Source organism: Adiantum capillus-veneris, chromosome 2, assembly GCF_014529385.1.
Source record: "Adiantum capillus-veneris isolate H3 chromosome 2, ASM1452938v2, whole genome shotgun sequence".
NCBI lineage: Eukaryota > Viridiplantae > Streptophyta > Polypodiopsida > Polypodiales > Pteridaceae > Adiantum > Adiantum capillus-veneris.
Window position 1 is genome coordinate 90,000,843 of NC_140932.1, and position 23,026 is coordinate 90,023,868.

At 43.5% G+C, this 23,026-nt stretch overlaps 1 protein-coding gene and 1 pseudogene across 4 annotated transcripts in view; one reads left to right on the top strand and one right to left on the bottom strand.

Annotated features, from left to right (window-relative positions):
• Positions 1-220: 220 nt before the first annotated feature.
• On the bottom strand, positions 221-1,598 carry LOC147463162 (uncharacterized; annotated as a pseudogene).
• Positions 1,599-2,962: 1,364 nt separating this feature from the next.
• Positions 2,963-23,026, top strand: part of LOC147463163 (GHMP kinase family protein) — an 86,535-nt gene continuing 66,471 nt past the window's right edge. The window contains exons 1-6 of one of the 4 annotated variants that reach the window (XM_086487580.1): positions 2,963-3,115; positions 3,237-3,351; positions 3,439-3,600; positions 17,662-17,812; positions 17,926-18,026; positions 18,208-18,320. In XM_086487580.1, coding sequence (XP_086343706.1) covers positions 3,584-3,600; positions 17,662-17,812; positions 17,926-18,026; positions 18,208-18,320 — 382 coding nt within the window. In that variant the 5' untranslated portion in view covers positions 2,963-3,115; positions 3,237-3,351; positions 3,439-3,583. Of the gene's footprint in view, positions 3,116-3,236; positions 3,352-3,402; positions 3,601-17,661; positions 17,813-17,925; positions 18,027-18,207; positions 18,321-23,026 lie in introns of all 4 variants that reach the window. The other 3 variants (XM_086487556.1, XM_086487573.1, XM_086487564.1) reach the window with 3 other exon arrangements.

Here is a 23,026-nt window from a genome sequence, read left to right on the forward strand (position 1 = left end):
GAGAGAGAGAGAGAGAGAGAGAGAGAGAGAGAGAGAGAGAGAGAGAGAGAGAGAGAGAGAGAGAGAGAGAGAGAGAGAGAGAGAGAGAGAGAGAGAAACTTGATCTCATGCAAACAAATCAGAGAGAGTCCACCAGCTGCGCGCGCGCACACACACACACACACACAAAGTACACACGATCTCATGTAGTTGTGCACATGGCAATCCTTCTCCCCTTCTTTCACTCACGCGAGGAATTTTTTCCTTCATGCAAGGCAATTAATGTGCTTTGGACATATGTTCCACCTCTTGAAGCAAGCCCCGCACAACTTTCTGCATCATTATCAACTACCTTGGTCACTAAACTAGATGTCTTTTGATTCTTTAGCTCGTTACGAGCTCGATTGTACACTTCCACAAATTCTTGTCCGGCACTTTTAGAGGGTTGACCAGGTTCAACAAACATTTCCCATGGGAAAGTAGCCACGTTTGAGGCACTGGGAGAAGCCTCAACTTTTGGTGACCTTTCAGAACATTCTATTGTTGGCTTTGAAGTGATCCTCTTTGTGAAAAAAGCTGCCCAATGGTTCTATGTGCTGATTGCACTTTGACACCATCAAGTTTAGTGGTTTCTAAGCCAGTTTGGTTTTTCAATATAGATGTTTCCAATATTGTTACGGTCATCCCATTAGAATCTTAGCTTCCACATTGTTTTGGGGGATTTGATGTAGAAATAGGTGTTGCTTGTGTCATTCCAAATTTTCCATTTATAGTGACGTATGTTGCTTGTGTCATTCCAAATTTCCCATTCATAGTGAGCTCTTCCTTAGTTGCATGATCCAAAGCATTCTGAACTTGATCCAAAGCAATCTGGGTAGTGCGTCCCTTCTTTAAAAGAGGAACTTTAAGGATATTTACTGTCAGCAAGATATCCTTGCTATTTGAAGTGGTAGTCCTTGGTGCCATTGCAAACATACCACCATCTGTAGCGGAAGAGGAAAGTTTGCATGCTGGTGATGAAGAAAACCCTTTAGAAATGTAACCAGGATACCTAGGAGGAAATACACACTTTCCATGCACATGTGGTAGTGGGGACCTTCCCAAAAAACTGCTTCCCTCTATCTGTGCTCCATGTGCAACTGAGGTTCTGCCTTCCACGGCCCGCGACTAGAAGTTTGCAAAATCCCAGAAGTATGCCTAGAATTTGTCACTGACATTGTTGGTCTCTCAAATGTGGCACCTTGGATCCGCTCAAAACCTGTGCTATAAAAGTAATACGTGCGAAGAGATTACCCTCCCTCTCCCATGTCCACACACACTCTATTCCTTCTCAATGGCATTGATTTTCTGCTCTTTTGATATCATCGACGCTTCCTCTCAGTGGAAGACGACTTCTCTTCATTGAAACCCTTTGGTTCATCCCGAGGCTTAAGCCTCCTAATCCACAAAGAAGAAAGTGCCATGTCGCCATCTCTATTACCTGAAATGGGGGTTTGATAAGGTGCAAGAGCAACCTGTGATGTAAAGCTCAATGCAGCTGCAGGCGAAGGCATTACAAAACTATCAATGCCAATGTCTTCTTGCAACTTATCTCCATCAGACCATGTTATTATCATCATCTCCTCAGATACATCAGAGATGAGTGTTAAACATCTGCGTAGTTTTTACATCATACCATCATCAATGGCATAGTTGATCCACATCATGTCTATCGCATCTACCTACAACATTGTGTAGAGAGCGGGGAATAGTTCCTTCCCAGGACTTGACTGGTTCCTAATTGGATAGCTTTTGTATGTGTGCATCACCATTCCCATTGAGAAGGGCATTCGATGATTGAAAACAAAAGAATCTACAACAAAAATGAAAAATGGAGGGAGGGTCTCTCTCTCTCTCTCTCTCTCTCTCTCTCTCTCTCTCTCTCTCTCTCTCTCTCTCTCTCTCTCTACAACTTTGCTTGGTGCATCTCTCCTCGCTCGCCACGTTGCAAGAGTCACGACTTCTCTCTCTCCCCCAGTCGTCCCCTTTTTTGTCCAACCAAGCACCCTGGTAGATTTTATGTAATAGGCCTTGAACATCATACTACTAGTAATTAATAATTACTGGCTCATACTCACAGAGAAAATGGCTCCTAGTCGCTACATTCACCCCTGTTAGCGAGCATCTTCTGAGATCCCATCTGCTCTCAACTCTCCACTCGAAAAGTCGAAACCAAGGCAGTGTTCAACCACGGGTAGCTAGTTGGATTAATCTCACAAAATCTGGACTAGCCACTACCCCCACTCCCTCGTGTTGTTGGACACGCTATTTTGCATGCTCAAAAGAAAAAAACCAAGCCAAGCCCAACTCCTCCTGTTTCCTCTCATCCTCCACCTGTTGCAGTTGCCTTAGGCCACACGTGTGCCTCTAACCAACTGCCTTTGGCCATGGAAATCTATCTCATTGTACTCTACTAAGAGGCGATCGCTCCCAGGGCTAAACTCCTTCCTTGCAAGACCCACGATGCGACCAATACTCTCTACGCCCATGGGAGTTATTGTTGCAATGTGCTGATCATAGAGAGGAAAACTGTGTAGGAACTTAAATATGCATCCAAGATTCCAACATGTTGGTGCTTACTTGCCAAAATAAGTGCATGGTAATGAGCACTCTTGCTGCTAAAAGCTTCGATGGTTGTAAAAAACTTAAGAAACAATATTTGGTTCAACAAGCTATCATGTGTGTTTATATCATACATGATTTGTTATTTGGCTTTCAAGCCATCTGTTGGTTAATATGATGTACTCATGTAGGAACTTGCAAAACATAGAGCAAAACTTATTGCGATTGTCTCTTGACTTGTAATTTCGTAAACTCCAAAAAAGAACATTAAAATGAGATGATTTTTCTCATAGGCCTTGATTCATCCAAACATCAACCAATGTGTTGCTTTATCATCTCATGAGGCGTTGGTTTGATGGTCCACCAAGGATAGCTTTTGTGAAAAAGAAACCTTAGAAAATTTAATTGTTAAAGATTGATGTGTCGCAGGCCTCCTGATTTTATCACTTGTTTTTTTTGGGTCAGGACCTCATTGAATTGCAGGGCAGTACGTAGATTTGAGTGCGTCTGAACGTTGAAAGCTGGCCGATCTCTTGTAAGTAAAAGAGAAATCACGACCTCCTCGCAGCACCACGCTGTTTATTTCTCCATCTCACACATGCGCGCTAGCTGAACCTCTGTTTAATGTGTTCTTGTGTGCATTGTTCATTTTGCAGGTTTGGTCAGGCTTAGCGTGCGTGCTACCCAGATACTCTTGTTTTTAACAATTATCTACATGCTTGCATTGATGAGGGCAGGGCAACGTTGTATGTATGAATGCTTTTTGTGCATGTGGGTCATACGTGATCCGTGAAGCTTCTAAAGGTTTATCTACATGTGTAGGAGCTAGTTTGATGATGTAGTGTGTCAGTGATGCAGCTGAGGCAAGCTTGAGAAGGAGCAAGAGAGAAGAAGAAGAAGACGAGAATTTTGGGGGAACAATCCCAAGAGACCTTATAAATCTATCCGACGAATTCTTGATCTGAAGACCTGTTATTCGAGAGGAAGCGGAAACAAGAAGCCCATGGAGGAACCACTAGTGTACGACTGTTATTGACTTTTATTTATTTGGTTAAAAAAAATTTGTTTTTGGGTTCCTGCTCTTTGCATGTAAATTCCTCTTGACGTGGACTGCTCCTTAGGATTCATACCCTCTGGCACTTATCCCTGAAATGGCCTAACTAGACTCGCAAAGCATTGTGAATCTTTCAATGGCAATTGTATCTTAAAGATACATCATTGATTTTCTTGGTGATCTTGAAAGGACCAAAGTATCTCATACTAAGATTTGGATAAAACATAAAACACACAAGTTTCTTCTTGCAAGTTCTAGAATAAAAATAAAAAATAATTTTGTTTCTATGATTTTTGATGGAAGTTGTTTAGAATCAAAAGGTGTTTAACAATGTAAAACTTAAGTAGACATACTTACAAGTTGTCATAGGCGGATCAACAGTTTCCACCCTTGTATCATTGTGAGGAGGTGGGGTTGCGGCAAGCAAGGGCCACATATGTAATTTGTGCAGGACTAGTGGAGGATCATGATGGGATCTTTTTATTTGGAGGAATCACTCGAGTACCTAGGCTAAGCGAGTGTACTGAGAGGGTTCAGGTGTCCCGAACCAACCACCTCTTATTTATGATAGTGGCTATTACTGGAACATATTCACAATTAGTTCTTCGTATGAGGTTTCGCCCACATGAATACACTTTGATGCCATTTGAGCTGACAGATGCTTAAGCCACATTCGATAGAATGGTGGACTCAATTTTTTGGAAAGGCAAAACTTACACAATATTTTTTGGTGATATTTTCCTCTACTCTAGATCCCTTAAAGAGCACAAAAGCTTCTCAAGGCAAGTTTTCAAGCATTGCAAGGTTTTAAAATCCACATAAATTGCATAAAGACAATAGATCAATTCCCTTAACTTTCAGCTTCGAAGCTTTATTAGTATGTGCTGTCATTATAGAAGAAATTGTCTTCTATAGCAGGTCCTCTTCATGACCATCCATTGATTGCTAGAGATGGTACAACTTTTATACAACTCACATGTATGGACAGTTATCGTAAATGAACTCACATGTATGGACAGTTATCGTAAATGTGGCAAGTTGTTACCTATGGATTCTCATAGATTTTGAGAATTGCGATTAGACAACAGTATTCTAGCAGTGGTGTATGCTTTTTTGTGGGCCGTTGTGCACGTGACTGATGGTACATTGATACATGATAGAGCGATGCTGATTGATCTAGAGGTGGATGACTCTCTGGTTGGTGTCATGTGTATCTATGTCCCCAATTCAGCTAAGGAGAGAGCCAAGTTTGAGCAGAAGATTGTGAATGTATTGCCTGTTGTGGATTCATGGGGTGTTGGAGGTGATTTTAACAAGACCTTTGAGGATTGGCGAGCCGTTCAGCCTCCTTCCCTATCATTTGTAGCACCGTGTGAGAGAATCTTTGGACATATTCCTTTTTGCAGTTTCTAGTATAGATGCCTAGCATATCCCATCTTTGACTCGCACTCCACAGTCTTTACAGTTTTTGTGGGTTTGAGGAGGCAGCTGAGTCATTGCTAGAGCGACTAGATAGATTTCACATTGGTGATTGAGCAGCATCTCATGGTGGGACAATTATGAATACACTTGCTGCAAGATCGCACAATACCTGACTTGGTGGTACATGATGCTTCAGTGTCTTAGATGATTCAGGATGGTTGGACACACATTGGTTCTGTAGATCCCGCATCCCATCTTGCTACATACATCATTGCCTCTTCCCAGGCATAGACAACTGCAGAGATGGCACCGAGGCGTGTTCCGCAGGGAACGTGAGTTATAGGACCGTTTGGGTTGCATACATCGGTAGCTTAAGGAGTTTCTAGGAGAAGAGTTTTTGACTGAGCGTGAGGTTGACATGAGACTCTTAGTCACATTCAGACTGAGAAATCATGCTTCGGCATCGACATGGATATCCAAAGCGTATAGGAGGAATAAGGATGTCTTTGCACACTTCCGGGGGTGTCCCAAGGGTTTTAGGGCCTTACGAGATTTTTCAAACAGGTTGCACATGAATCCTGGGTGAGGTCCTTGACATAATTTTGAGGATTTGTTTCTTGTACCTAAGTTGACTGGCGATATTTTGCATGTCAGAGAAGAGGCTTGGTCCCATGCTCAGCCTGTGGTTATAGAGGTTGTGCCACACTTTACTAGCCCCCTTCTCTATGCAGGTGATGCATGACGCAATGGTTGGCCTGGATGGTGCATCTTGTCCTAGAGAGGATGGGTTTGACTTGACAGTTTTTCTTGCAGTTTTGGAATATACTTAGCCCCGTTATGCTTTCTGGCTTAGAACACATTGACATAGGAGAGATCCCACCCCCTATGTGTTCGGGATGCATCATCCTTCTGACAATGGAGGCTGATCACTCGCTATCTCTTTCGTGTATAAAATCTTTGCTCACATGATTAGTATATGCTTGAAATCCTTTCTCCCTGATTTCATCCATGCTTCACAAATAGGTTTTGTGCAAGGTTGATGCATTTTGGATAACACCTTCACATTCTATGCGGCAGTTGAGTGGGTTTGTTAGATTGAACAGCCAATAGCTTAGCTTTTATGCTCAGGAAAGCCCGAGCCGAAGATATTCAAAAGACAACATAAAAAACAAAGCTTTCTCAAATCGGGACCAAAACAAGTTCAAAACAGTTCATTTCTATACAATTTCCAAACAAAGGTCAAAAAGTATCTTGATACAATTCAATCTTAAAATCATTCGGGGTTTGTTTCTATCCGTCGAACATTAAGGACGACTGACTTGTCGTTTTGGTGCAAAGTGATGGTGCAGTTCCGAATTTGGATGGTCACATCGTTCTCGTCATGCTAAGGCATACCTAAAAGAGCATCACAATTACCCAACTTCATGGTATGAAAGCCTGCTTTGCCATGGTACCCTTGGATGGTGTTCGAAAGAGCACCAATAAGAGGTACAACTTTTTCAGTTTGCCCTGTAGCTAGCTTGGCTTCAAGTTCTCCAACAAGTTGATACTACTCAAAATCCATCTGTTTAAACGCAAGAGAAAACCTTCTGGCTAACCTGGACCTATGGGCTGCCCCATGACGATGCCCCCCCACTGGGCTGAACTGCAATGCACAAGAGTGGTACCCCCTTGCTCTTGATATATGTGCCCAAGCTGGCTGCCCGACCCAACTCCAAGACCCCATGACTTGATAAATGGTGCAAAATTGGGAGAAAATAAATAGAGGGGCACCAGAGGCCCATGGCCCCATAACGCTTAGGGAAAAATTATGCATGGTTGGGAAAATCTACTCATGAGAAAACTACCTCACTTCAGCCAAAACAGCCCTCACTCCCTATCACCCATTCCTAGGAGATACCGCGAACGATTGGACAAATCCAGAGAGATTCCTCGACTCTAACAGATGGTCATTGGTCTGTACCATGATGATTGATCTTGGATTGAGCTAGATTCTTAGGTATCTACGGTGTTTCACTGCAGCCCTTTTGAAGGCCTTAGAGAAACTCCCCTTTTCTTTCTATACAAAAGAAAAGGGCATACAACCTTTCTTCTAATTTCTTGCAATTCTTTTGGAGGGTAGCAATTGTTTAGCCCTTCTCTAGAAGGGCAAAACCCCCTTGGAAGGATGTTGCAACATTCTAATTTAAGGGTTGTTTCTCTGCATTCTATGGTTGTGCTCCTTTGTATTGTTTTAAGTGTCATATGTAGACCGTTTTTAGTGTTTTGTATGGACTTTGACGTATGGAATCATTGGCAGGTTTGATTTGAACTTATTCCATGCTTCCAGGACCAGGGAGCCCCTCCAAGCAATTTCCTCTACACAGCATGGGGGAGGCCGACGATGCAACCATTGGTCTGTCCCATGATGATTGATCTTGGATCGAGCTAGATTCTAAAGTGTCTACGGTGTTTCACTGTAGCCCTCAAATTAGGAGGGTGATTGCCACAGAAACGAAAGCGTGCACTTAATACTTTCAAATAGATCAAGCTATTTTTTCACATGAGATTACACACATAAATATAAAGAAATAATGACATAGAAGACGAATACAATATCCCCTCCCTTGAAGAAGATTTCTTATTATTTCTGAACAATTACAAGCATATGAATCACAAAAACATTCATTCCAAATCTTAGACCATGACTGCCAACAACGTATTTAGTAACCACATCTAGATCCATTCCGGACCTCACTGATGTCGGGTTAACTAATCCCATATTGCGATCATGTCTATAGAGATCTTTTTTTTGACTCAAGCACTGTCGTGTGCAAGTAGTCATTCGCCTCAAGCACTGCCATGTGCGAGAATCATTCGCCTCAAGCACTGTCGTGTGCGAGAAATCTTTTCCGGGGATCCCAATCCATCAGTAAGTTCATACTGAACAGAGTGGTCCAATCATTCAGTTCCAGCTGTGTGGCCATCTCATCCCGCAGGAACTCTTGATGCACGCACTACAGCTCCATTGATACGGTTGTGATTCAATTATCAGGTTTATTCGAGAGCTGTCACTGCTCCAAAATCGTCTCATTCTAAATCTGCTCTTTGTCCACAACTAACAGATTCTTTTATAAAACATTAGTTTTATTCAAAATTTAAAATCATCTTCCAAGAAGAAGTCTTATAAATTCATAATGCTAGTTTATCCATAACTTTCTATCTAAAATGTGTTCTGGAACGAGTATCGCCTCGTCCTACTGTCCTTTCAATATGCCAGTCATTCTGATTCTTGTGCCTTTTTGGGGCACCGTGTAGCGATATGTCCTTGTTCTCCACATTCAAAACACTTTCCTGCTTTGAAATATTCATCTCTCTGGTCTTCTGTTAGTGAAGGTCGTCTATATCTTCGTCTATTGTTTCTGCTATGACTTGTTGACTGATGGGTAAGTCAAGTTACCCAAATGTATAGCAGATCCCCGCTTTGCATGTCCCATCAAATGTTGTATAGACTCGGACTTCCTTTCAAGGCAGTAGTCTCGAAATTCTTTGGGAAGTCCACAACAAAACCGCTTAATCTGCTCCTTAAAACTGATCTTTTTAAAGGATGAAACAAGTAGAAAAGTTTCCCAAAATCTTTCACAGTAAGAATCCAAAGATTCTGTCTTGATCATCCGAATATGGTTCCAGTCAGTAATCACACCTCGTTCGTATTCTTGTGTGAGCCATGAAGAAATAAAGAGTTTCTTAAATGTCAACCACTTTGTCGGTGCTTGTTTCCTTAACAACAGAGTGGACCACCATGTCCGTGCATTGCCTTTCAGAAAGGATACGACCCGTCTGATCTTGGAGTACTCTGTATAGCGGCCTCCAAAAAATGCTATGTCAAACTGTTGGACAAAGGCTAAAGCCTTGGGAGCATCTCGAAACCCTGAAAAGTGCTCAAACTTTACTGCCTGTCCTCCCTCTTTGAATTCTTTGGGCTTTTTACCCTTGTCGTCGAGGAAATCATATTGATTGGCTCTGTAAAAGTAGTTTCTTTTTGCCTAAAACATATGATCTTTCTGTCGTTTCTTCCCCTTTCTATCCTCATCACTCGAGTCAGAAGAAGATGAGTTGTCCGAGCTGTCAGAAGAAGATGAGCGAAGCGTACACTCTTCTTCGCTTGCTTTCTGGCGTTTCAAAAGTGGATTTTTGACCCAAGTAACCGGGGAAATTAGTTGCCTTGTTACATTTCTTCAGTTGCTTTTCTGACGGCTTCTTCGTGTCCAGAAGCTGATTGATTTGGGCCTGGACCGCATCATGGAGTTCTTCTTCATCAAATATTCTCGGGTAGGAGGCTTCTTGATTGCCGGTTTTATTGGTGGCTCGGTGGCTTTTTGCCACTGAGTATGCACTTCAGCCATCGACTGTTGGGTCAAAAATTTTGTAAATTGGGGATCCTTAGCAAATTGAAGCATCTGCTTTGTGCACTCGTCAACCTGCGGTCGAGGTGGCCCGTACTCGTTCTGTGCTAAGTCGCTTGAATTTTTCGTATTGCCTCCTCTCGCCAGCGGTGGCAGAAGAGGTCGACTGATTCTTTTCGGGATCCATATGTAACGTGGGATTCTTTATGGCTTTATGCCCTGTAAGACAGAGCGATGAAGACGGGAGCGCGCCGATGCGCGATGTACGAAGGGTGGGGGTGGCTAATAAGTCTGGGGTCGAGACCCGAATATTCTTCGATAACAGTTTCCAAAAGTGATAGGACCTGTATGCTTTGAGAAAAGCACACGCCTGATGCTCTGATACCACTGTAATAAACTTGTACACCCCAAGTCTAGAATCTGTCGCGACTCGAGAGAGAATCGCTTAAAAGACTTCACCACTTTAAAATCACGATTCAATTTGGTTGACACGGCCCGACATAGCTCCGTGCCACCCCAAAGATTAGTGCCCCTTTCGGTATTTCTTTGATATTAATCTTTGAGCAAAGTACAACGCCCGCAGGGATCCTGCGCTCTCAGACTCTGCGTCCAGATGCTCTGAAGAGTGAGGCCCTTAGGGCTTATTTATTCTTACAAGGGATGGCCAAAAGCAGAGTCCCAAAAGCAGAGCCCCAAAAGTAGTTAAACTCAAAAGCAAAATGTCCCAAAAGCAATTTGTCAAAAATCTGCCGGTGAAAAGCACTAGCGCAATTCACGGAAATCCATACAGTTGCCATGTCAGCATGTCAGCGTAAAAAGCGGAAATCGGTACTGTCTGCCATCAGCATGTCAGCGCAAATTTTGGAAATCCGTATTGTTTGCCACGTCATCATACATACACTGTCTGCTATGTCCGCGGGTGGTCAAGCCATGTCATCACTTTGTGACATAGGCTGCCAAGGGACATCCCGATTGGACTGAACGAGATAGAGGAAAACACCGTTCAATGTGGCCTCTAACGATGACAGCACTTGAAGCCATATGATATAATGCAGAAGAGGAAACCCATCCTCTGTAAAGTGCCCTCCAAGAAACCCCAATCTACTCTATCATAAGCCTTCTCAAAATGGAGTTTGATGTGGAACCTTTGAACAACACAAACTATTGGTCTGGGGAGAGTTTGGTTGTAAGCTGGAAAACCTCTGAACAACGGTGTCTAGTGGTTTGGGGAGCGTTTAGTTGTATTTGGAACCTCCAAGTGATGCAGGCTGTGGTCTGGGGAGCGTTTGGTTGTATCATTCCTCTGAGCTCATGGCCCGGACTTTTTTAGGTTATTTGTAGGGGGGGGGTGAGGAGGCAGTCGTTGAGTACCTTCATGCCTAAGACCGTTTGTCTAGGAGTCGTCCTCAGTGATGCTGTTTGTTTTTATGTCTTATAACATGCATCTGTAAGCATATGTGTTGGATCGTGGTGTGTCAACCACTGAATATTCCTAATTGGGTGAGATTTCTTGGATATGTAACTTTAGTGCATCAAGACATCCCTTTAAAGATCAGCACGGTCTGGGTGTGATGGCTAATTTTGCTACGCTAGAATTTTAAGAGCTCCGATAAGGAATGAGAAAATTGAACGACCCTTGGGATTGATGCTCCGAATGAGCCTCGGATATTTTGATCTAACTTGAGTTGTTTTGCAGATATAATTGGGGAGGATTATTCTTCTTTCAAGAAGGGGGGATGTCACAAACAGCTAACATGTCAAGCCACTGAAGACCGAGAGGGTTAGGAATCCACGAGCCTAACCCTAGCCAACCTGTAGATTCCGGCCGAAGGGGCCTAAAACCCTAGTAGAAGCAGAAGAAGAAGAAGTCCTTACCAACTTACAACTTCTTCCCGAGTGGCCCCAACAATTATTAATGGGTTAGGATTAATAACCCTAACCCTCAACCAACTTACAAAACCTTGGCGGAGGAGCCCAAACTTAAAACAAAGCAGGTCACACACACTCACTCCTCAAATTGCGTAAAAGATTGATGACATGGCAACTGTCCGAAAATCCGCAAATTGTGCTTGCTGATGATGACGTGGCAGCCCTGTATGGATAGCCCTCTGGGCCCTAGCTTTTGGGCGAGATGCTTTTAGAAGATGCCCTTTTCATGTAACTGCTTTTGGAGGGCTCTTAAATATGTGTTGTGGGTTCTCTCTCTGTGGCATTCTATCGCATGCAGTGTCACGTGACACATCCAACCCTGGTTGTCCGTGGACAAGCTACAACATGACCAGGGTTCAGTTCAGTCAACTCAGTCTAGAATAGGAAGCGATTTGGCACTTTTGTGAGTCTGTTCGCAGACCGTGCATGACCAAACACTTAGATTAGATGCATATCCTCCGGTTGCACACAACATGATCATCAGCATTCCCATCAGAATCCATCAGAATACATCAGGGAAATTTTCCAATGCATTAAATCTATTTTCCCTATTTTTGACATTTTTCACTTATTTATTAAGTGATTTTTGTTGGAAACTAGGTAGAGCAATTTTGCTAAGTTTGTATATATAGAAACCTAGCGCTAGCACTTTCTGGCAGAAGAGGCAGCAGGAGCACCTTGCTCAACAGGCACCTTCTCCGCAGAACCCCCAGCATGGCCTAGCGTTTTTGCAACACAGCATCAAAGCCAGCGTTTTTGCAAGACAAATCAGGCTTGGCATTTTTGCATTGCAGAGCAGCTTCGGCACTAGCAGACACAACAGAACCACTTCACGACAACAGATCAGCCCTAGCGTTAGTAGATTCCCCCCAGCAGCAGAATTCAGCCCTAGCGTTTTTGGAGCAGTAGGGTATTCAGCGTTTTGCAGTTTCATCGCGATGGAATCAGCCCTACACTCAGCGTTTTCAGTTTTCAGCCGTTAGAACCTGTAGAACAAGTCCCAAACCTTGCAGATCTCACCTTTCCGCAGCAGTTCCTCGCCGCACGGTGGGATCCATCGAAGTTTGCAGATTCAGCCCGGAAAACGCAGATTTCAGCATCTCTGTTTTTAGCGCATCGTCGCCATCGACATCGTCACCGACATAGAGTCAGAATTCAGCAGATAAAGATTTGCAGATTTCAGCCATTAGCGTTTTCAGATTTCAGCCCGTCTCGTCGTCGTCGTCGTCGACATCGTCGGCAAGTCCAATAATTGTAGAGATTTGTGCAATCATAAGTAGACCGGTCTCGCCATAGAGAGTGGGGCCTTCGGAGGAGGGTTTGACAACATCTCTGGTGTCATATTCTCTTCTCTCTCTATCTCTCAGTCTCATGCACTTCCATTCACAGTGTCCATTCACTTTGTTTGTGTCCATTGCACTCTCTCACTATAGGAACAAAAGGCTCTCCCTTCCCTAAGAAAAAGGAACCTTGAGCACAGTTCAGAGCACTCATCTTGAGCAAAGTTCAACATTCATTCCGTTGCTTCTTACATTGGTATCAGAGCTTTGGCAGTGTTCTGTATCACTCAAGGAAAGAACCACAAGAACCACATAATTTTTTTTGCTTGTTGGGGTCGCACGTAACCCGAGTCCTCTTGGGCGTGTCGATTCCTAATCGTGTTTTTGAAGAGTGACAGGAATCCCAAGAAAGAAGGGCTTGTCCAGCCTCCCCTTGTGCCTCTTTTCACGCATTGAGAGCGGACCGTGTACTTAGCGGCCGGCCAATCGACGTGAGGTGGGAAAAAGCAACCTTGGTGTGAGCGCAAGGCCGCCAAGGGATGCGCCCGCGGAAAAGAGCAGAACTAGGGTGAAGAGAAGATCCTTCTCTAACACAGATTGCAAGCTAAAGAAGAACCTCAAGAACCTCAAGACCTCAAGAACCTCAAGACCTCAAGAACCTTAAGAACCTCAAGACTCAAGACACTCAAGAACCCAAGAACCCAAGACCCACAAGAACCCAAGTTCCTCGTGAACTTAAGAACCCAAGACTTCAATGGATGGTCATCACTCGAAGTGGAATGGATACTTCGCTTGGAAATGATGAGCATGAGAGAGGCGAAGAAGAATTCTCGCCACCAAGAGGTTTTTCCGACCCTCTCCCTTCCCTATCTACCCAAAGGATTGCACTAACTCCTATGGAGGCTTTCGACATGATGATGATGAACAGGAAGTTAGAACGTGAAGCAAGAAGAGCAGAAAGAATGGCATAATTTGATCGTGAATGCGCAGAAAGAAAAGCAGAAATGGATCGCGAGAACAAAGCAAGAAAAGCCATGACCGACCGACACATGAACGAGATGTTGCAACTCTTTCTCAAGTGCAGGCACAGATGCAAGAGATTTGGGAAAAGGAGACTCTCTCAGTCTCTTCGTCTCCAAAGCATGACACACAGGATTTGCATGATGATAAGCATGATGAATTGCTTGATAAGGATAAGCATGATGATTTGGATCACAATGACAAGCATGATGATACGCATGATGATTTGCATGATCTAGATGTGATTTCTCACAAGCATGATGATTTGTATGATCAAGACGTGATTGTTCACAAGGATGATGGTTTAGTTGATGCTTTGTCTAGCGAAGCTAACCTCGTTGCAGATTCGATCAATCACGAAGAATCGATCTTGGCTTTCGAGTCGAGGTCCACAACACCCCGCCCCCCAAAGCAGATTTGATCAAACACGACGAACCGATCTTGGCTCTCGAGCCTAGGTCCAAAGAACCCTTACAGGAAGTACTATGTGTTCGAATGATTAGTCAGCACACATTGTAGGAGTGTTTCATTCGTGATCGTTTCCTATATTTTAGTCACCGTGTTTATGTGATCCCTTTTCATAGGCATGGCATATTGTACGCTGAGCACGATTCACTCATGAATGAGCACGGATGTATGTGGATTATTCATGAAAAGCTGAAAAGTATGCATTCAAGGAAGTCACATTCTTCCTTGGCACGACACAGTTGTAGAAAGAGCACAAGAAAGTATGAGCACCAAGCATGGGCATTTCCGTTGTCAATTGCCACAGTTGATTGATTTAGATTAACAAGACAAGAGTCGATCTCATTGTTTGCGTGTGTGTGGTGAACGGTTTGGCACTCCGTCTATTTGTTCATCCACATTGCATGCACAGTCTTTGGAAAGGACGAGATTTTTTCCAGTCACTTTACATGGAATAGGTATGTTCACGTTTTTGTGTTGGAAGTTGTTTCAGGAATTTTTATCCTCGGAGATTCTTGAAGAAGGTGGACCTACGTCCATAAAAGAAGCGGAAGCATTGAAGGAGACGCAGAAGACTTTCTGTCGCTTTCGGCGCGGCCCAAAGAAGCAAGCATTGCATACCTTTATGAAGTTCAAGTATCGCACGACCCACACCTCAGAGTGGGCCGGCGAAGAGTCCTTTCGAGGATTCCGGATGTTGTTGGCGATCTCCCTCGACTCCATACAGTTTGGTACTAGTACCTCACTTTGAAAAGGAGGGGATGTCATGTGACACATCCAACCCTATGTGTCAGTGGACAAGCTACAGCATGACCAGGGTTCAATTCAGTGAAGTCAGTCTAGAATAGGAAGTGATCTGGCACTTCTGTGAGTCTGTTCGCAGACCGTGCATGACCAGACACTTGAATTAGATGCATATCCTCCGGTTGGACACAACATGATCATCGGCATTCCCATCAAAATCCATCAGAATCCCATAGGGGAATTTTCCAATGCATTAAATCTATTTTCCCTATTTTTGACATTTCACTTATTTATTAAGTGACTTTTGTTGGAAACTAGGTAGAGCAATTTTGCTAAGTTTGTATATATAGAAACCTAGCGTTAGCACTTTCTGGCAGAAGAGGCAGCAGGAGCACCTTGCTCAACAGGCACCTTCTCCGCAGAACCCCCAGCATGGCCTAGCGTTTTTGCAACACAGCATCAAAGCCAGCGTTTTTGCAAGACAAATCAGGCTTGGCATTTTTGCATTGCAGAGCAGCTTCGGCACTAGCAGACACAACAGATCCACTTCATGACAACAGATCAGCCCTAGCGTTAGTAGATTCCCCCCAGCAGCAGAATTCAGCCCTAGCGTTTTTGGAGCAGTAGGGTATCCAGCGTTTTGCAGTTTCATCGCGATGGAATCAGCCCTAGACTCAGTGTTTTCAGTTTTCAGCCGTTAGAACCCGCAGAACAAGTCCCAAACCTCGCAGATCTCACCTTCCCGCAGCAGTTCCTCGCCGCACGGTTGGATCCATCGAAGTTTACAGATTCAGCCCGGAAAATGCAGATTTCAGCATCTCTGTTTTCAGCGCATTGTCGCCATCGACATCGTCACCAACATAGAGTCAGAATTCAGCAGATAAAGATTTGCAGATTTCAGCCATTAGCGTTTTCAGATTTCAGCCCGTCTCGTCGTCGTCCTCATCGTCGTCGACATCGTCAGCAAGTCCAAGAATTGTAGAGATTTGTGCAATCATACGTAGACCGCTCTCGCCATAGAGAGTGGGGCCTTCGGAGGAGGGTTTGACAACATGTCTGGTGTCGTATTCTCTTCTCTCTCTATCTCTCAGTCTCATGCACTTCCATTCACAGTGTCCATTCACTTTGTTTGTGTCCATTGCACTCTCTCACTAAAGGAACGGAAGGCTCTCCCTTCCCTAAGAAAAAGGAACCTTGAGCACAGTTCGGGCACTCATCTTGAGCAAAGTTAAACATTCATTCCGCTGCACCTTACATGCAGAAGCAAAGCAGAGCCATAGAGTTGTACCCTGTTGAAGTGGTATAAAAAAATACTGAAAGGGGCGCCATCATTTGGGAGTGGAACTTTGCCACTCCGTGTCTCGTGTGGATTCTTTCTTTCTTTCTGCTTAGTTGTTTGAAGTGCTAAATGTGTCTCAACCTGTTATTTCAGTTGTCATGTGGTGCCCGTGCCGTTACAACAACTATGGGAACACTACCTAGTGCGTACACCTAGCATACACTTGCTGTGCTCATGTGCAATCAGAGGGTATGCAACTAATCTAAAGTGCCTAGACATGCATTTCTTGGGTACAAGCTCACAAAGTTGCCAAAACCCTTCCTAGAGGTAGGAGTTACAGCTTGTTCACATGCACAGAGGTTTAGATCATGAAACTTTGCGCTCCACTTGCCCTCTTTTTGGTTCAGTACGTGTTCATGTTCAAGACTTTGTGTGCTTAGTTAATTTCATAGCATTGTCTTTGGTGGTTGTTATGTGTTACTTGAAAGTGGAAATGCATTTTCATATCATTGATCTTAGTGGTGGTGATGTGTGACTCGAAGTACAAATCTGTCGTTAATGTTGAACCAAATCTCGACACAGTTTAGTCGCCTATCCCGACATGTGGGGAGGTAACTTGGTCTAACAGCTAATGAGTTATCAGGACATTTTCCTCTTTAACTCAAACCCTACAAACCTGTAACAGGCTGGTGAAATAAAAAGAAGTTTTGTATGTGTGGCTCTTCTGATATCATTTGCGCTGCTCGAGTGAACGTAACTCAAAAAAGTCAGATTATTGTGAATATAGATGAACTTGTATCAATGAACTTAAAGCTCTCTGAAGCACTTCTTTGTGAGGTGACAACCAGCTTAGCTCTAATGATGGTTTCACTATGATTGATTTGCTATCAGTTGTTTACTCGTAACAAAGATATGAAAACATTTATTGGATCATCATGAGTCAAATACCAAGAGTTACCAGGCCTCTGGAACTTGTCCTCAACACTCCTTCACCCAAAGTAAAGCATTGCATTCAATTGCCATTTATTTATAGAAGTGATACTCTACTGTATGGAATCTCTTTGGGTATGCCAACATGATAGCAGGCAGCATACTAAGAAAGCACTCCATTCTCCTCTGCATGGAGGTGTGTGATATGCCGAAAAGAATCCGACGTGCTCTTGTCATAAATCATGGCTATTATTTGGAACTTATTGCTTAAGCTTGTCATAAAATATAGGCCTTATTGTGAAATATGGTTCAACACTCATCATCTTTTTCCACGTGCCATGCTAAGAAAGCACTCCAGACGACTCCTCTGAGGTGTGCTTGATGCTTTAAAGAAAAGAATTAGCTTTTGTTAAAATCTTGGCCATTATCTGGAACTCGTTTGTTCAACTTTATGCTATAAAGAAAAGGTGACGCACCATTTGACACTTCCCGTTTCTATTAATGGTGGCTGACGTTGGTGTTGGTAGTATGACTTCTCACTGATAGTCATGTTCCTGTTTTCCTTGCTAGCAGGGTCGCTTCTGCACCAGGAAAAGTACTTCTTACTGGTGCTTACCTCATACTTGAACAGCCCAGTGCTGGGCTTGTTCTTTCTACATCTGCACGCTTCTTTGCTATTACAAAACCTGTTCACCCCGGAGTTGATGATGCAAGTTGGGCTTGGGTAGGAGTTTCAACAGCTTTTACCTGCTAATCATTTTCTAATTGTAAGCAGAATTAGGCATGTTGCTAACTGATTCTGGTGCATTTATTGTTTGTTTGTTGCTTTTGTTTCAGTCATGGACTGATGTGGTGGTAGTGTCTCCTCAATTATCAAAAGAGATTGTCTACAAGCTATCTCTACGAAATTTCACCCTACAAAAGGTCTCTAATTCAAGGTGAGTGTGTTCAAATGTTAATTGAACTTTTTTTAATGCTCTGTTAACCTGATTCAAATGAAATGGTTGAGGTAAATTACTAAGAAGAGGTTGTTGGGCACGTTTGTTTATTTCTCATATCAGTAGTAGTGATACATAGTTGTTAAGTCTCTGAAAAGTTTTCAATGCTGCTTTTGTGCAGTAAAGATAGCAACTTGTTTGTGGAGAAAGCTGTGGAACTAGCTGTTGCTACTGCTCAAATCATGTGCAAAGACAAACAAATGGAGAACAATTTAAAGAAGAGTTTGCTAAAAGGTAGTATATGGAGGGTTTTCTGCAGCATTAACTTACAAGATTTTCTCTTCCTTGAAGCAGTGAAGGCTTCTTTTTTAAAATTTTGTAACTATTTTGAGTAAACTTGTTTCCATGTGGCATAGAATCAGGTAAAACGATATGAGAAGTTGGTTTTGAACGGATTATTCCATTTTGCTACATCCATGTATGGTTGGGAAAGTGCATGTGCCTTTGTGCCAACCCTGGCTGTGATACCCTTATGCCACAAATAGAGATGGTCATGGGCCCAATCCTAAACCATTTTGCAAAGAGAGAGTTCCACGAGGAAATATTGATATCATAAGAAGAAAGCGAAAAGCTTTAACGGAGTCTATCCAATCAGAGGGTGAAGAGAGTGCTTCAAAGACACATGTGATACAAGTACAACAAAGGGATGAAGATGAGAATGTTGTAAGCTGTTACCAGTCTTTGAGTGTAGAAATAGGCATGTTAAATTTGAAGATAAAGATGAAGAGGAAGCCACTTATAAATATCTCAAATAACTTTGGGCTGCACACGGGAAAAGGTTTGGGAGCACTATCTCAAACCACTCATGTATGAGACGCAAGTTTGGTGTTGGTCGGGAATTAATGAATAAAAAGGAGGCAAGCACTAGGGCTCTATCCCTTTAGGGCCGCATAATTGGCTCCCATGGTAGTTATGGAGGAACTTGCCCGAGATAGTGCTGGCACCTAATCCTCCTCGCCACTTCAAAAAAGTTGTGTACTTTGTTCTATGGCTGTTTCTTTGAAATTCAAGAGATCCCTTTTGCTATCTCTCGGCCTCTATCTGTTAGACTTTGTGTATTTGCTTTTAAATTGGTGAGATATCTTTGAATGGATTGGGACTCTTTTTTGGTGGGGAATAATATTCCTAGCCTGCAGGAACATAGATGGCCATGGAAGCAAGCCAAAACCCAAGGCTAAACATGGCTAGACACAACACGACATGAGAAACCTACCTCACACTTGCCGGACACAACCACAAAACAACCCCCACTCCCTAACACCTGTACCTAGGAGAAACTAGGACCGACTGGATGAATCCACAGAGATGCCAAAACTTAAACAAGGGGCCCCTCAGAGGAGGTTTGAGACCCCATCTGGTGTTAGTCTCCTCTCTCTCTCTGTCACTCACAGAACCTTCACTCACAGTATTCCTCTCTCTTCTCTCTTTTGTCTATTGCACAATCTTGCATGAAATAAAAGAAACCTTGTGTATGTACCGAGCACTCATCTTGAGTTATCACCTTTAATCACTTTTGTTGCACATTACACCGTTATTTGACACTGATACATCAATTCAATTATGGTTTCTATGGGTCTCAACGTTAAAACAAAATAAAAAATTACAACCAAATGTTCTTGATTCAAGAAGAGGAATTCTCCTCCTTCAATTTCACCTCCAATGTAATTCTTTGTTCCAAAGTAATGAATCTCTTTCATGGATCTAGAACATCAGAATTCTTGTAGAACCGTAGCATGCCCAAAAGGACATAAGAATGAGGTAGCTTTATAATATGGAGGTCGATTGTGCCATAGTAATCTTGAATTTTAACTGAAAGTGAGCCAATCAAAGGAGATATTGGCATCATGTCACCCGTAGCTAATTCATCTCAAAGAGAATCGCCAAGCTGGGCATAATCAATGTCAAGGGTTGTGGCAAGATTTTTTTTTCAAAGTCTGGGATCGAAGAATATCAAGGCTTTTTCTCTGTTTCCTTGGTGCCAAGGCCTAAAAGTTCTCGTGATTCGTCTTTGGGCAAAGTACCCATCATTTCTACGATCAAGCCAACTGAGGTTTGGTGCGTTTGTTAGATTGGGATTGGTAGACAAATTAGGCTGTCGTAAGAAGGGATGAACATGTACCATATGTCCAACTTGAAAACAATTGTAGCAGTGCTTTTTCTTTCTCTAAAAGTCCCGTCGCATGGCATTAAATTTTAGAGCCTGAAAGGTTTGTCGATTTGTGTAGTTAGGTGTCAAAAGATGCAAGATTAGTGAGTGTAGGGAGAAGTGTCAACGGGACAGGCACCACGTGCCAATAGAAAAGAACAGACTGAGCAACTTTAAGCACTTCAAATAACAACTGAACCGAAAGAGATGCACGACACACGAAACGGGGAATGGCGGAGTTCTAGTGTCCACCCCAAGAGAGCATTGGCCACAAACCTTGGTGCCCTTTCGGTATTTCTTTATATTGCTTGAACTCAGTACAATGCCGGTACTCGTGCTCTGCACCTTCACCTGGAAGAGTGCTTCTGCACATTTTTAAAGGCCCTTGGCCCTTCAAAAGCAGTTTACATGAAAAGCTTACAAAGCCTAAAAGCATCTGCCCAAAAACTGGCGTTGAAATCAGCGAGCGCAAATTACGGAAATCGGTGCCACGTCATCATGTGGTACGCAAGAGAGTTGGAGAGTGTGTGTCCTGCTTTTTTTTACTATCTTTAGGTCCCCTAGGCCCCATCGGACAGGGTCCCATAAGTTGGTTGGAACTTCTTTAAGAATTGCCCCACTTGGCGAGGTTTTGTAAATTGGTAAAACTTCTTTTGCTTCTTCTTCTTAGGGTTTAGGCCCCTTGGTCGGGATGTGCAGGTTGGCTCCGTTCTTTAGTGGCTTGACACGTCAGTAATTTGTGACAAGAAGAGGGGCATTGGTGAAAGTCAGTTTTCCCGCCATCAGCTTGTAGCCAATGGCAGCATGATACCATAAGTTTTTGCATGGTGGAAACTTTGATTGCATTGATTTGCCAAAGTACCTTCTTTGAAGATAGAAGCAGGAATGTATGCAACCCAAGATTTTTGGTTGTAGTCATCAAGGGCCCTGAGGGTACATCAACTGATTGATTCTTAACATAAAGAATTTTTAACTCGAAAGCTAGAATGAGATAATCTTCAGCAAAAGCAATCTTGAATCATGGCCATTGAAACCGGCCTGTTCAATCCAAAAAGGGCGGTAGACTTTACTTTAAACCTTGATTTAGCTTTCACCCATTATTAGTCGTCTATTTTACCTGTACTTTCAAGACACAACAAAGGGGAGAGGGATACAGGCTGCTAGATTGCACCTGTATGAGTAGACGGACACCAGATTGGCCCCTAACTTAGGCGCCCCTTTCGGTATTTCTTTATTATTCAAAAGAGGGAATAAACGCTGTGGTTCCTACAAGCTGCCCCGCACAAACTCGACTGAATTTCCACTGTTCCAGCCCGATTTCGGCAGCATAACTGTACTAGAACCCTTCACGGTCAGTATTCCCACGCATTGACTGACTTTCCCGACGCATACGGGCACTTTGCAAAACCTGGCGAGAATCTGCAGCACGCTGAATTCTCTGTTTTCAGCCCTGAAAATGCGTCAGATCGCCTGTACAGCGGTTCCCTTGCGTCCCCGAACCTCCTGGGGGTATTAGGGTCCGTTTAGGGCCAAAACCCTAAACCTGCAAAAATACACAGCAGGCTGTAATTCACTGTTTCGGGCTCCGTTCCGCGTGCCGGTCGCATCCCTAGCAAGTCCTCGAGCTCCCGCACCTGTAGGGCTACTTGCCCTTTGAATCGGACGAGATTTCTGGCGTGAAACCTCTCCGAATTCACCTGTACCTGCGGGGGGGGGATTAGCCGCTAGCTAATCCGGTACCTGTGCAAGAGGCTCTTGCCTCGGCAATCGCGCATGAACCCACACAACTGTACATTGGTCAAATGAAAAGCCCACTAGAGGGGCATAACATACTGCCAAAGGGGAGAGAGAGGGCAGTGCGTAGCGTGCAGGGCATCACTCCTGGCACCGCACTGTGCATAAGAGGGAAAGCAAGCACTCCATAGCTCTTAACCTGTGACAGAGACTTGCAAAATGAGCCTCCCAACTATAAATCACGTTTTTGCCTTCTCTATAAGTAGTAAACTGGCCTCAGAGTGCCAAGTGTCACTCATTTGTGCATTTTCCCGCTTTAGACCCTCGGGTCTAAAAATATCTCACCTGCAGCCTCTGTTGACTTGGCCACAGAGTAACAAAATGATCCCCATGTCAAACTGCACGTAATGACGCCAACACATTTTCAGGTCCCAAAATAGCAGTTCCCTAAATTTTAGGAGATGCTGCCATTGTATCTTTCTAGGTCATCCGACCCTCTTTGTACACTGCGGCCACATCCAGAACTGAAATGTAGCCTCTGTAGCAAAGGATTCCACTTTGGCTAGTCAATGACCCCACTTGGCTAACCATAGTCCTTGTCCAACCTTAGTGCTCTCTTGCCCTCAGGCCTGGACTCCCTCTGGACAGTTCCACACTAGCTATGCAATACAGGGCAGTTAGATTTCCCGAGGGGTGTTTCCAAAAAGTGAAAGTAAATAGATAATAAGAAAGAAATCAACAAAAAGGATAGATAGTAGTCACACACTGGTGACATACCCCCCTCTTGAAATCTCAAACGTCCTCGTTTGCATCTATGTCGTCCATGCTTACTGTCAACACTGATGTATTCAACACCTGTCGACACATATACGACACATACATGCTCATTGTCAACCCTCGTGTATTCAACACCTTGTTGACTCATGTATTGCCTGCGTGTGAACCCCGTCCCAATGACATAGTGGTAGCTGCGCACTGTGCCATTGCTTTGAGTCACTAACTTTCCAATGACAAAATGGTAGCTGCACATTTTGCCACTGTCTTATAGTACACGTTGGAT